Source organism: Salvia hispanica, chromosome 3 (genome assembly GCF_029641045.1).
Source record: "Salvia hispanica isolate PSC_SH4W2 chromosome 3, Shi_PSC_v1, whole genome shotgun sequence".
Taxonomy (NCBI): domain Eukaryota; kingdom Viridiplantae; phylum Streptophyta; class Magnoliopsida; order Lamiales; family Lamiaceae; genus Salvia; species Salvia hispanica.
In genome coordinates, this window is record NC_142694.1 from 45,192,352 (window position 1) to 45,207,374 (window position 15,023).

A 15,023-nucleotide genomic window follows, 5' to 3' on the forward strand; every position below is an offset into this window, starting at 1 on the left:
CATTTATGAGCTTTGACGGATTCATCCAAATTTTGTTGAAATAGACCTTAAAACATTTTTTCAAATGTTATGTTCTCTCTAACTATAAATACTCCTAATTCAGACAAAGTACATATATATAGCTGTCATTTTTTGTTATAAAAATTTTGTATACTGTTTTACATTTGGAATTATATATAGAAAGATTCCTCACTGGTTTATGAGCATGAATTTGAATCCCATGCATAGCTAAAAATTACTTTCCTCCGTTCGTGAATATCTGTCACATATTTCCTTTAACGTCCGTTCACTATTTTATGTCCCATTTAGGATTTATTTTTCACTAATACCCAATAAATAGACCTTTCATATTTTATTAATTTATTCTACTTACTCTCTCTCTGTCTTCGAAAGTTTGTCACATTTTTCTATTTTCGTCTGCTCACAAAATTTATCTCATTTCACTTTTTATCATTTTTTATAGTGGATCTCATATTCCACTAACTTTTTCAACTCACTTTTTATTAGTATATTTCTTAAAATTCGTGCTGAATAAAAGCTTCACAAATGACAATAAAACTAAAATCTTTATTAAAATCCGAGCGAATCAAATTTGGACTGATATTCGCAGATTGAGGAATATTATATTTTAGAGGAGAATATTCTTGTGCTTCATTTATAATTCTTCATATTGATTCCACGTCAGTTTCCAATATTAATTCCAAGAACACTATGAATCTATCACTATATGTTTTTGTGCAATTATAGTTATGGTGACTTTGAGGATTCTTATACTATTGATTAGTGGCTCAAGTGCATATCTTCGTCATGCTTTTAAATATTCCCAATAAATTATGTCTTCATTCAGAAATCCATTGTAGTAATATTGTTATGGATAATAGGTTATATTAAAATCAAAATCTTATGTCAAATTTCACTTGCAATTAAAGTGAAGCAACTCTTTTAACACAAGAAAACCACTTAGATTAATATAATCAATCAATTAATCCATCCCAATTTCTGGGCCACATACATAGAAGCTCATACCAAACTAGGAGTATTAATTTTTTAGTAACACTCCCGAATTTTCATTATTTTTTTTGAATCGTTGTGCAAAAGTCTAACAATAAAACATGATAAAATTATTGTATCCAAATTTTAAACCCGAAATTTATAATATAGTCCCTATCAAAACAAATCTACATTTCACACAAATTCACATTGATGGCCATTATTCTGGTGATCAGCACCGCCGCTCTTCCCCTTCTCCGCCGCGAGTTTGTATACTAGAAATCACGTTTCGAGTGATTGAATACTGTAAAACTCTTATTTTATTTTCCAAGGAATAAAACAAATTATTTTTGTCATAATGTTGTTACGTTTTACATTTAATGGATGTTCATGCATGTTTAAATGTATAAGTTAACTTAACAAAGTCTAAGTCTTTGTTTTAGTAGACCGGTTGTGGGCGGCGTCCACTTTAAGGTAACACGGTCAGTTTTAAACAAAGAAAAAGATGAATTTCACAACCTAGTTGGAATTTGACTATCCATCGAGAAAGGTTGCAATGTCAGTCCGCATATTTCTAAGCTTTACTGAAATAAGATGACATTGGTGTGGTATAGCACTGAACGGATCTAACAACAAGACTTGTCCTTAGGCTATCTACTGAAAGGCGAGGTCTTGATAAATATTTGTTTCTTAATCAATGTAGGTTGGCATTGAGCATACGGTATTGATTATGCATTACTTTGACTTATCAAATGGTGCGGGTTTTTCGTAACCCAATAATCCTGATATATTGAGTAGTGGTGATTAATATCTAGCGGTGCTAGGATTGCTATTATATTGAATCGTGCGCGAGGAGAGTCTCGTTTGATAATGTCCTCAAGAGGAGCGCGAAACAAGTTTTTATTATTCGGAACCTAGCTAGTTGGAGTTTGATTACTCTATGAATAATAAATAAGCGTTTAATGCTAAGTCCACTCTTGGAATTAATAAGAAGTTAATTAATTAAGTCCATAGTAGACATTAATTAATTAATGGACATTTTTATCTTAAGCACGGGAAATGAAAGTTAAACGGAAACCCGGATTACTTATAATTTCGGATTTGGATGGGGAGAGTTCAATATTACTTCTGTAGTGGCTTCTCGTAATATTCCAATTATAACTTATATTAAATTGTGGGTTCAATTTAATTAGTAAAAAGTAAATTGGATGAGCTCATATCCAAAACCTTCCATAGATCCCTGTCTGGGCCCAAAATGAACTTAATATAAATAGGAGAATAAAGGAGACAGAAATCATAAGTTTTCACACTGAAATTTTCGTCCCCCTCAAGCTGTAGAGGAGCTCGAAATTTTGTCCTATTCCTAAAAGGATTTCTTCTGTCTTCTTTATTTAAGTCCTAGTATTCTGGTGAGATCAGCCCACACTGATATCGGAGTACAGTTCGGGAACCAGAGAGAAGATTTGTGGTCTAGTATTCAAAGCGTCACGTGGAGAAGCTGCTAGCTATCTTCAATTCTTTGGAGAATTAATTAGGTATTATTTCTGCTCCGTAGAAAAGCATGTTTTAGGTTTCAATATTCTTAAAGCATGATTAATTCAAGTTATGAGCATGATACATGTGAGAATTACGCGAATAGATTTTGTCTAAATAATTTGCTAAATAGATTTGGTTTTATGTGATTTATTTGTGCGATTAATAATTATTAAATTGTGTTAATCCATGAAACACACCGCTTCCGCTGCCAGTTCCTTCAGTAGGTGCTGCTGATCACGGCCGCCAGCCCCGAGCAGAGGAGGATCGACGTCGTCGCCATTAATGTGGATCCCATGATCGTGTTCCGTATCGTCTGGACGGCTAGGATGTTTTTCTTCTCGTTGTCCTGAACACCACATCAAATATGATATTAGATACTCAAACTATAAAAAAATATCAAATCCAATACCTAGATATGAAAGTCCATAAATGCCCTTCATGCCTTGGGGGCATGTCTAAAAATTAAGTAGCTAGATATTATGAACATAATAAGCGTTGGATTAAATTAAAAAATAAGAAGTTTATTTTTCACATATATTCACAAATACTGTTTTGGTCCTTAACATATTGTCGATTTATGATTTTGGTCTAGAACATTCACTTTTCAAAAAGTAAGTCCAAAACAAATGAAAAATGGTATCGTTTGCATCCTTTTTTGACGAAACCGTCAATTCTCGACGGTCAACCGTCAATTAGCGAAAATTTGACCCGACTAGACTTAATTTGAGATTATTAGTTAGTTCATATTATGTTAAGTATAGACTTGGAACTTCAAACATCAATCTCTCTCTTTTCTTTCTTCTCTCTCATCACTCTCTAAGAAGAACCCTAGTTCCGATTCCGACCAAAGCCGCCCGATTCCGACCGATTGACGGTTGGTTGCGTCGGGATTTGTGGGTTTTAACCCTAGCTCTGACGCGGATGTCCATTCTTCACCGAAAATGAACCCTACTTCTTCAGTCGGTGACCGTCGAGCTTCCCCAGAAAGCGACCCTGATTTTGAGAGGACGAAGAAGGCCCGATATCCCCGTCATTTTCACTTGAAGCCGCCGCTCCATCTACTTCATCCTACTGGTGATGATGATGATGGGGGGTCTGGTGATGGTGATGATGAGGGAACTGACGATGGTGAGGACGAGGGAGCTGGTGAGGGTGAGGGTGAAGGAGCTGGAGTAGATGAGGGTGAGGGAATTGGTGGAGATGATTGGTTAGTACAGAGTTACGCCAGTGAGTACGAGGTGGAGAGTGAGGAAGAATCTGAGGAAGAGAGGCTTGTGGCTGTGAAAGGCAAGGGGAATGTAACATGTAACTGTGGTTGTTGGGTGTTGATGGTGTTTATGGTTTTTGGGTGTTAATGGTGTTAAGGTTGATACATTGCCTTATGACAATATTTTTTTGTGGATGTAATATGTAACTGTGGTTGTTTTTTAGCGTGTATCAGGTGTAAATGGCTTATGACAATAAGACTCTGTTGTTTTTGATGCAATGCCTATGCCTATGTCTTTTTGATCGTTTATATGTTCAGGACCAATACGAAGTAAAAAATCAATATAAAGGACCACTTTGTATTGTATTTTGTTGTCCATTTATTGGTTCAATTTGATGTCAATTTATTGACAGAGTCGACGAAGAAACAATCACATACGAAGAAGCAATCCCATAACGTATGAAACCTGACTTACAAAATTTTGTACCTGTATCTCTACAATTGGTGTGCGTAATGTTCAGGACCAAATGGAAGTAAAAAATTTATATGAAAGACTACTTTGTCATATACTTTAAGATTGTCCAATTTAGGCTTTCTGATGATTTTTCTAAAAAGATTATGAACGATTCACTGCAAAATTCAAATACGAACAACAGTGTTACAACAACAAAAAATTCAAATTACTTATCTACTTAGAAATTCAAATATGATTCAAAAATACTACATCAAATTACTTGAATATACACATAAGTTTTGCAACAACAACAAAACAAAGAACAAAGCTCAAAACATTCATTAATTTCTGAATTTTTTTCTTAATTTCAGTCAAATTCAAAGCCAGCTCCTCAAAATTAGCACCACCGACTGAGGATGACGAAAAAGAGGCTCGAGCTTCGACATCACGATTTGGCTCGCACCACTTGAAGAAACCGCATTCCTTCCTCTCACATGTGAAGTAAAGCTTCCCCCTTGACGGTTTATCTTGTCCGATGACAATACGGAGCGCCGCCATCTTTTTACAATAGCAGAAAGCGTAGCTAAATCGGAAGTCTCCGAAGTCACGGACGCGGTCGCGGTCTACGGAGTTCCGGCTATACGTCGAACGACCTATATTCGAAGGTGTTTGGTTGTTTCGGAGATGGAGAAAAAGAATTAGGGTTCTTGGGGAGGAAGAAGAAGAATGAGCGGGAGAAAAAGGGGGATAAATTTGAATGAAATGAGTGTTGGTTTTGTGTTTAATATTAGAGTATTTTCACTATTTTCATTTAGGATTTAAAAATGTAAAAGCCGAAAATTAAAAAAAATATATTCAATTAGCTACAGTAATTAAAATAAGCTAATCGGGTCAAATTTTCGCTAATTGACGGTTGACCGTCGAGAATTGGCGGTGCCGTCAAAAAAAGGATGCAAACGATATCATTTTTCATTTATTTTGGACTTACTTTTTGAAAAGTGAATGTTCAGGACCAAAATCATAAATCGGCCATATATAAAGGACCAAAAAAGGATTATACTCTATATTAAAATCAAAATCTTATGTCAAATTTCACTTGCAATTAAAGTGAAGCAACTCATTAACACAAGAAAACCACTTAGATTAATATAATCAATCAATTAATCCATCCCAATTTCTGGGCCACGTACATAGAAGCTCATACCAAACTAGGAGCATTAATTTTTTAGTAACACTCCCAAATTTTCATTATTTTTTGTGAATCGCTGTGTAAAAGTCTAACAATAAAACATGATAAAATTATTGTATCCAAATTTTAAACCCGAAATTTATAATATAGTCCCTATCAAAACAAATCTACATTTCACACAAATTCACATTGATGGCCATTATTCTGGTGATCAGCACCGCCGCTCTTCCCCTTCTCCGCCGCGACGATGACGTCAAGATTGTACAGCATCGACACCATGGTGACGGAGCAGAGAAACACGAGCACCGGCCCAAATATCCACAGCATGAGCGGCAATGCAGCGTAGAAGAGGCGGTTGCCGATCGTGTTGAGCGTGAAGCCGCGCTCGAGCAGCTCGGCAATGTAGTCGGGAGTGATGACGCCTTCGTCATCGTCTTCGAGGGGGCAGTTGATGAGGATGTTGACTTGGTTGTTGAAGCGGATGGAGAGGGAGTGGCAGATGAAGGAGAAGAGGAAGATGAGGAGGAGCGTCACGTACTTGAGCGCCACCATGAACTCGCCGTGGGCCCCGTACACGGTGTCGTTGAGCGGCTTCTTGATGCTGTAGGTGCTGCTGATCACGGCCGCCAGCCCCGAGCAGAGGAGGATCGACGTCGTCGCCATTAATGTGGATCCCATGATCGTGTTCCGTATCGTCTGGACGGCTAGGATGTTTTTCTTCTCGTTGTCCTGAACACCACATCAAATACGATAGATACTCAAACTATAAAAAAAATATCAAATCCAATTCCTAGATATAAAAGTCCATAAATGCCATTCATGCCTTGGGGGCATGTCTAAAATTAAGTAGCTAGATATTATGAATTGAACATAATAAGAGTTGGATAAAAACTAAAAAATAAGAAGTTTATTTTTCACATATATTCACAAATACTGTTTAGGACTTTAAGGAAACAAGATTTTGCAAAATTTTCGTGTATACACGCAAGACGCACTAGAGTTTGTCCATTATTTATTGAGCCAAAATTTAATGAAAATGGAAATAAATAACTGTGCTAAAATAAAACATCATGGTTTTGATGATACTGAAATTTTCAAACAAATTTTCAGATATTGAGTTTGCTTTTACAGTTTAATAGATAGTCTATTATATTAATTTAATTAATGTGGTGTATGCTTAGCTATGCAATGCTTTTATTTACGTGGTATAACTGAATACAACAAACATGAGAGAGAGAGTTCAATTAAATCTTTAACAATATACACAGTCATCACCAAAACTTGCACGCCAGCAACACTATAAAGGTGGGATGAGTTGGAAAAGATGTGAACGTAACGATGAAACTGTTGGGATTTAGGAATGAATTAAAGAAACTTAACTATGCTGAAAAAAATTTGAGTAAAATCTCTAAATATTTTCCAAAGCTGAGGATGGCTTCTTCACAAAATAGGCACCAATTCGTTCATGTTTTCCAATGCAATTTTTTAGTTTTTTTTTTTAAAAAAAAGTTATTCATCACCACTAAACTGATAGTATTTTCCATCCCATTTCAAAAAATATTTCAAATAAACAAAATCTCACATTCTTGTGTGTGTGTTACAAAAGTTATAACTGAGGGGGGAAAATAACCTTCATGATGGCGGCGACCCAAAATCTGCGGCCGCGAGCATTGGTGCCGATGATGGTCGAGAGAGGTTGGGTTCGAACCTTATGCCAAAGCCATAGGTGATATCCCATGCATATCATAAACGCCAGTGGCACCAGGATCACATCCAGATAACTCTTTCTCCATTCCATCTCTCTCTCTCTATAGTGTGTTTTTGTCACTCTTTAATCTTGCATGATATATATACACAAATATATAGGAGTTTTAGAATTGGAAAATGAGGGGAAAGCAGCACTCCACTTTAATTTGTAAATAAACTAAAGACAGACAAGGGGGGACTTATCATGTGGGAATTCTGTTATATTTTTTCTTGTCTTTTTCTATCAACTTTACATGTATGCATATTTTTAATGTGTGATTGTATATTCACATTCCATATGCTTTTGTTTCTCCAAAAAATTGTCGACAACTTATCCTTCATTTCAATCTTATGACAATCACATCCACCATTTATACCAATTCACATCATGAGCACAATCACACATCATTGATCATTCATATACCCTATCTATAAGTTGAATACTAATACTAGGCTTATTAGCCTAAAAAATACATGAACTTTCAATATTTTCTGATTATTTTTCAAAATTTTATTTTGAGTAAAAGCTAAAACTGGTCTTAAACATATACCCATCTTACGATTTTGGTCCTATACTTTATCTTTTGAATTTTTGCATCCTGAACATTTCAATTCGAATCACAATTGGTCCTACACTAACAATTTCGTCAATTTTTAAACGATTTTAACCCATTTTGATGGTTTTAACAGTCCCATTCGGATTAAAATATACCGTAATAATTATCTAAAACTTAGTATAAATAAACAGTACTCCTAATTAGCTGGAAATACATAAAAGAATAATATTATAATAAAAAAATATCTAAAAGTGGAAAATTTACGATTATAGTTATTAATTGAAGTAATGATTTCAAAGTTTACATGGGCATATTTATAGAATTATTGTAGTACTTAATTATGAAATTAATCCATTGACCTATTTGAACATTTAAATGGACATAACCATTAAATAAAATTATTAGCCCAAGTTTATTTACTTATGAAGCCCATTTACATCCCCAATTAAAATTCAAAACCGCCGTTCTCACTTCTATCTTCTTCTCCAAATATTCTGCATTTCTCTGCAAGTTCTTCCTCCCAAACTATGTTTGTCGCCAAAATTGGACCAGGTATGCATTTCTTTTGCTCGATTTAAATGCAATATCAGAAATTGAAAAAGCAATTTTGCGTTTGCTACAGTGCAACGCCATATTTGAGTCATTGCTGTACATAAACGCAAAATAAGGACAAAATGGAATGCGATTGGAGTATGGTTGGAGGTATTTTTAGCAGCAAAAAATGGGGTTTGCACTATAATTTTTCCAGCAAGTATTGAAAAGAGCTGAGATACAGTAGCAGAAGCTTTGGGTGAAAAAATGTGATAGGATTTTTTCCCGGGAAATTGCAATTTCTTCATACTATTCAGCTTTTATAACGATGTGATAGATTTCATACTTAGCAATGTCCTACTGCATTTCGCGTATTCGTTTTAAAATTATTAGTTATAAACATTTGATTGAAGTTTCGCTGAACAAATTCTTTGAATTCGAAACAGAGAGCGAGGTGCAGCCTTTTCAGTCGCTTGTCTGTCTAGGGCTTATAGCCAAAACCGACCGCACCTGAAGTTATCGCTATCTGTTCGGTGTATCAAGTATTTCGATTTCTGTTCGGTCAAATATTTTGGAGAATTTAGGTCGATCAGTTTGGTTTTAACCGAAACCGAGCGGTGCTCTGCCCTAATTGATACATTTGAGGAGGGTTTGAAAATTTGAATTATAGAATGGAGCCTCTAACAGTATTAGTGGATGAGCTCAAACGGCTTGCCACAACAGCGCACGACTTGGCTCACGGCCTCCTTAACTCTGGCCGCCGCCATAGCCCGGTATTCCCTCAATTTCGGATTTGTTCATCTTCGTATGTGTTGTTTTATTATAACGAGATGGTTATTTGTATTTTTGGTTTGGTAATTTTTTATTCTGGCATTAATTTGGTTCTTCCTGTTTCTAATAACTGCGGGATGCTGAAAATTTGTGAATAGAAAACGACTTTTTAAAATGCTTTGTTTGTGTCTCTGTAATAGTTTAACTGCGCATGATTATGGATTATCAGGATGGTAAATTCTTCATATTGGGTTATGTAGATGAGAATATGAAGGGCTGACTATTTAGGAAAAATTAAACTCTTCTGCCATGATATAGCTGAGCTTAGTGTGCATGTAATGGGAAAGCTAGCCAAGCTTTGGGTTGAAGTTTTCTCTCGCCCATAGTCTGTCACAAGATATTTGATGTTGAGGAAATTAGTTTAATCTCTTTGGACCGGCTTAATGCTATTTCTTGGAGGAAGTATTATGATAGAAAAAACAATTTTTTGCTTTGTTTTCTTGTATATACAGTTGCCGTTAAGGCATTTTGATGGTAGAATGAAGGACTTTCACCTTTCTGCTTAGTTAGTTTATGTAGCAGACTAGCAGCTGAGTTGTTAAAATGTTTGAATAACTGAGCAGCAGTTTAACTTGACTATGATTCTTGAATCACTCGTTTCTTTGTGGGTTGATTGTTTGTTGATAGGATCAGCTATGAGATGGGGCCTTACAACTATTCAAATGGTGTGATTTACAGATTGATATCTTGAAGCGGTTACAACGAGAAGCCTTTTCAGATATCATGAAACTCAGGGATAGGCAAGACAAGGTAGAGAGGCTACTCACTTTCTACAAATCTTCCAAGGGAAGTCCATTCCAGGAATCCGGCACTCATGTGAGGGGGAATGTGAATGTACTAGGGGCATTCTTCGTTATGGATGATGTTGACGAGCATAAATACGATGCCATTCAAAGATCTGCTTTTAGAAATGGTATTGATGCTAGGCTGAGATTTGAAACTGATGTAAGGGAGAAAGATAAACTTGTAGCAGAATTTTCTGCCAATGGCAAAGGTCAAGGTGATATGCTGGGCGGTTCACTTTCTCTTGCAAAAGTTCTCTATGCTGCACATTTTAATGATTGGTTCTCTGCCGTTGCAATACCAATGGGCGCACAATGCGGAGATGTTGCATTCCCAACAAGTACTCATCAGGTAGACTGTCGTCTACTTACCCTTCTGTTTACTTGGCTTTCGTATTTGTGCTGCTCTTTCTATCTTCTTAGGAAATATTGCTTTCTGCCTTTTCCTTTTACTCTGTAATGCATGTTTAAATGTGATGGAGATGATGGCGTGTTTATAATCGAAATTCATTGATTTTCCCTTTAGCCCATATAAATAATAGCTTATCCTTTTTACAGGAAAGAGGAGTGACTAGCTATTCTGCTAGTGGACCTCCATTTCTGTATCAGCATAGTGGCAGCGCGATTGGTATAGCCGTGAGAAAAATGAACATTGTTGCGTCCATGGCACAGTTTGTATCCAATTTTGCGATGCAGGATAATGCAGATGGATTGGGGTGTTCCTTGAGCACGTTTGGACAGATTGTCTGGGATCTCTCTAGAAACACGAAGCTCTCACTTTTGGGTGTGCACAGAGAGTCCAGGCCATCAGGTCAAAATATCAACCTTGGAGCATTGGCATTCCCCCTCAGCATATTTAGACGTCACAGATTTTCAGATACGTCTGCACAGGAGGAAGATCAACCAAGACGTAACTCTAATGGCTCCATTGCTCTGATGTTTAACTCAGAAATTGAGGACAGTACAAGGATAGGAGGCTGGATAGAGACCAAAAACTCCAACCCCGGACACCTGCAGTGGGCTGTGACAATGTCTGATACTCCAGAAGAAGAGCTCGGATGGGGTTTGACCTTGGGCGGGACGTTGCAAGGTCCAAAACAGTTGGAACATTTTCAGATGGAGACATTCTTGAACATGAATATCGGTAAAAATTTGACTCTGCGACCAGGTCTTGTATATGTGAAGGACGGAGTAACCCAGTTTCCGGCCCTAACGATCCATTCCAGCTGGTCCCTATAGCTGTTGCTCTCCATTTTGTGATGTATATTTCTCTTGTTGCCGACAAAAACATGGAAATCACATGTGAGCCATTGATGTTATGAACTGTGTTTATGGTTTCTTGCAAGTTGAAGCAAAACTGGTGAAGAGGTGAAGATATAGCCTTATTTTAGAAAAAGCCAGAAAAGGTGATTACTTTTTATAATCTTTTTTTGTCTAGAGATAAAATTGTAAGTAGTTGATTTAGAATCATACTATTATTGAAGAAATAAAAGTGGATATAGTTAAAATTCCCTCCCTAGATTTCTGTTAACAGAAGCAACAATAACCATGAAAACTCTTCCAACAAAGTCAAATTAATACATACCCGCTAAAGATGGAACTCCCCTTACACATCTCTATTGGAAAAAAAGGAAAGAGAGTGAGTGTGAGGAATAGAGAGAGACGGTGATGTTCATTTCAGACAGAGAAGCTGAGGATTCGGAACATATAGAAACATAACAAAAATGTGGCCTCCGACGTCGAATTCTGCAGATAAGATGGCTCCGGTGTCGACGCGGCTCGTTGCTGTGGCCATCGACAAGGACAGAGGCAGCCAAATCGCCCTCAAATGGGCAACCGACAATATCCTTGTCAAAGGCCAGACCGTTATTTTGGTCCACGTCCGATTCAAACAATCCGGATCCCCTTTGTCCTCCCCATGTATGCCATCTCTCTCGTTCTCTCGAGTAAAAGTTCAGTGGTCTGGACATATTGCTATGCAATTGTAATTAGCTGGACGATATATCTAACTACTAAAATTTTATCCTTTTATAACTATCAATGCAACATACATAAAATTGGTTTGGTGCAGGGCCTAACCAAGCCTCTGATGGCGGCGACGAAATCGACGACGATCCACACTTGAAGGAGCTCTTCCTTCCTCTCCGCGTCCTCTGCACGCGAAAAGATGTCAGTTTCCACATTTCGAACGTACACACGGAACGAAACAAAACAAAATCAATTGATCTGTGTTTCTTGTTTCTTTTCCAGATACAGCGCCACGAGGTTGTGTTGGACGAAGCAGACGTCTCGAAAGCTCTCATCGAATTCACGAGGCAGAACGCAATCGACATGCTTGTTCTTGGCGCCACAAATAAAGGAAACATCTTCAGGTGCATTTATTTTCTCTGTTTGATACAAACACTAACTTCATTATGAATAATATATTTACAAATAAACCATAACAGATTTAAGGCCAAAGATGTCCCTGGAACTGTACTAAAAAATGCACCGGATTTCTGCACGATTTACGTGATCCACAAGGGGAAGATCTCGTCCACGAGAGCCTCCACTCGTCCGCCTCCTTCCAGCCAACTCCGGAACCAGATATTGCTTCAAGCCAGCATCAAACACAACAACGCGGCCGAGCAGAACTCTTTGCATTCAAACACCACTTCTAGAAGTCAGTCATTTATACATTTCTTCATCTATCTTGAATAACTATCTTGACATTTTTCTATGAACAAACCACAGGTTCCTTTTCAGCAAACTCACGCTACGGATCTGAGCAATCTCCGCGCTCAAGCAGGCTAAGCGACGCCACTTTCAAGTATGATCGTCGCGTGTTCAAAAGCATAATGCATGTGATAAAGAAACCAACGTTGATTAAGTTTTTTTTTATGAATGTTGCAAACAGGTCTCCATTCGCTTCGCGTAGAGGCCCGAACGGGAGGGCTTATGACATCTCTCCACCGGATACTGATATTTCGTTTGTCAGCTCAAGGAGAAGTGTGGATGTGTTCCCTACTTCCATGGACTTTCTTGATGGCCCAACGCCTCCGCGCCTCTCAGGATTCTCCGATGTGGATTATCAAGGCTTTGACTCTTGGAACCTCGGACGCAAATCAGTAGACGTTTTGTCTCCAATAGACTTCTCCTCTGCTTCACCTGAACACGACAAAGGCTTCGCTCCACAAAATATGGTGAGGCTGTTATAAAGACTGTGTAACGCGTTACTTAGTCAAAACCGAGACTAATTCTTTGCGTTGCAGGATGATGTTGAAGCGGAAATGAGACGGTTAAAGCAGGAGCTGAAGCAAACAATGGATATGTATAGCAGTGCATGCAAAGAGGCTCTCACAGCAAGAGAGAAGGTATTGCTTTCATGCCGGCTTCCCTTTTTGATCGCGTGTGATAATTTTTTCTTGTGTATTGTAGGCGAAAGAGCTGCAGCGCTGGAAAATGGACGAACAGAGGAGGTTAGAAGAGGCGCGGATTGCTGAAGAAACAGCATTGGCTCTTGCGGAAAAAGAGAAGGCTAAGTCTAAGGCAGCACTCGAGCATGCTGAAGCCGCTCAAAGGATAGCGGAGTTAGAAGCTCAAAAGAGAATCACCGCGGAAATGAGGGCCTTGAAAGAGGCCGAAGAAAAGGGTAGGTCTATTCAGACAGACTGCAGGTACAGGAGGTACACGATCGAGGAGATTGAGGCTGCTACTGAGTTTTTTGCACAGTCGAGAAAGATTGGAGAAGGAGGGTACGGCCCGGTTTACAAGTGTTATTTGGACCATACTCCGTGTGCAGTAAAAGTCCTTCGCCCCGATGCAACTCATGGAAGATCACAGTTTAACCAAGAGGTATATATAAGATAGTATATGGATTACTTCAGAATTATGTTAAAATGAGAACTTTGAGAACTATCAATTGCTAGTACATCAGTTGGAGCAACTGATATGTTTTGTAATATGGTTTGTGCAACGAACTTATAGTTATCAATGTTCTCTTTTGAAGATAGTTCTCAACCGAACCACTCCCCATATTATACAATATTTTGCCTCGTGTTCTGCTTATTCGTGTTGGTGTTTTGTTGGATTCGGTAGGTTGAGATTCTGAGCTGCATACGACACCCGAACATGGTCCTGCTTCTAGGCGCCTGTCCGGAGTATGGTTGCCTAGTGTATGAGCATATGTCGAACGGAAGCTTAGAAGACCGTCTATTTCAGCGTGGCAAGACTCCACCGATATCTTGGCAGCATAGGTTCCGGATCGCTGCTGAGATCGGGACTGGCTTGCTTTTCCTCCACCAAACCAAACCCGAGCCCCTGGTGCACCGTGACCTGAAGCCTGCCAACATCCTACTTGACCGCAACTACGTCAGCAAGATCAGTGATGTCGGCCTGGCCAGGCTCGTCCCTCCATCCGTGGCTGACAATGTCACTCAATATCGAATGACATCCACAGCCGGGACCTTCTGCTACATTGATCCCGAGTATCAGCAAACGGGTATGCTTGGTGTGAAATCTGATATATACTCGCTAGGAATCATTTTTCTACAGATCCTCACGTCGAAGCCCCCCATGGGGTTGAGCCACCACGTTGGAAGAGCTGTCGACCAAGGGACCTTTGCTGAGATGCTCGACCCATCAGTACCCGATTGGCCTTATGAAGAGGCCTTGTCCCTTGCCAAGATATCACTCAGGTGTGCTGAACTTAGGCGGAAAGACCGCCCGGATCTTGGGAAAGAAGTGCTCCCCGAACTCAACAAACTTAGAGATCTTGCAGAAGATTGTTATCCTATGCCATACAGCATGCACTCTCCCTGCCATAGTCAAGTTTCCATTTCCAAAGTAAGTGGATTTATGTCACTTTTTTTTTCTTGTTCATAAGCATTCATGCTAACAAATGGAATCTCTTGCAGGAGGATTTGAGTTACCAAGAGTCAAGCATGGAGATTTGAAACGACGGTATAAAGATAATGTTTAACTGTAATTAGAAGTTCAGCACTGCTCTTTTTTTCCTTCAGTGAATATAGTTTTGATATTATGTAAAGATTTTAGGTTTCACGAGGAATGCGCGACATGCCTCGTGAGGTTCTTGTTTCGTACGAACAGGGCCGAACTTTTTTTCGACATTTCCTTTTTCACCTCTGAGTCTTTGTTTGTATGTATTTCGTAAAACAAAAATAAATTTTATGGAATGAGAGAACTCATTGTCATGGTGTTT

The 15,023-nt window shown here is 38.4% G+C and overlaps 3 protein-coding genes across 5 annotated transcripts; 2 read left to right on the forward strand and 1 right to left on the reverse strand.

Moving 5' to 3' along the window:
- Positions 1-5,307: 5,307 nt before the first annotated feature.
- LOC125210155 (uncharacterized) lies at positions 5,308-7,249 on the reverse strand. The gene is made up of 2 exons (XM_048109730.2): positions 7,007-7,249; positions 5,308-6,105 (listed from the first exon to the last, which is right to left on the reverse strand). Exons 1-2 carry the CDS (start codon positions 7,172-7,174, stop codon positions 5,551-5,553), a joined length of 723 nt encoding a protein of 240 aa, XP_047965687.2. The 5' UTR covers positions 7,175-7,249; the 3' UTR covers positions 5,308-5,550.
- Positions 7,250-8,070: 821 nt separating this feature from the next.
- Positions 8,071-11,335, forward strand: LOC125211628 (GDSL esterase/lipase). Of its 3 annotated transcripts, XM_048111505.2 has the most exons (5): positions 8,071-8,231; positions 8,302-8,381; positions 8,657-8,983; positions 9,720-10,175; positions 10,382-11,335. In XM_048111505.2, exons 3-5 carry the CDS (start codon positions 8,882-8,884, stop codon positions 11,060-11,062), a joined length of 1,239 nt encoding a protein of 412 aa, XP_047967462.1. In that variant the 5' UTR covers positions 8,071-8,231; positions 8,302-8,381; positions 8,657-8,881; the 3' UTR covers positions 11,063-11,335. The 3 variants fall into 3 exon arrangements, with proteins under 3 accessions (XP_047967462.1, XP_047967461.1, XP_047967463.1); XM_048111504.2 differs by lacking the exon at positions 8,302-8,381 and having other exon boundaries at positions 8,075-8,231; XM_048111506.2 differs by lacking the exon at positions 8,302-8,381 and having other exon boundaries at positions 8,077-8,231; positions 9,669-10,175.
- Positions 11,336-11,516: 181 nt separating this feature from the next.
- Positions 11,517-15,013, forward strand: LOC125212370 (U-box domain-containing protein 35-like). Its single transcript, XM_048112518.2, has 10 exons — positions 11,517-11,743; positions 11,895-11,992; positions 12,074-12,195; positions 12,271-12,485; positions 12,557-12,632; positions 12,720-13,005; positions 13,075-13,176; positions 13,241-13,657; positions 13,901-14,647; positions 14,719-15,013. Exons 1-10 carry the CDS (start codon positions 11,548-11,550, stop codon positions 14,755-14,757), a joined length of 2,298 nt encoding a protein of 765 aa, XP_047968475.1. The 5' UTR covers positions 11,517-11,547; the 3' UTR covers positions 14,758-15,013.
- Positions 15,014-15,023: the final 10 nt, after the last annotated feature.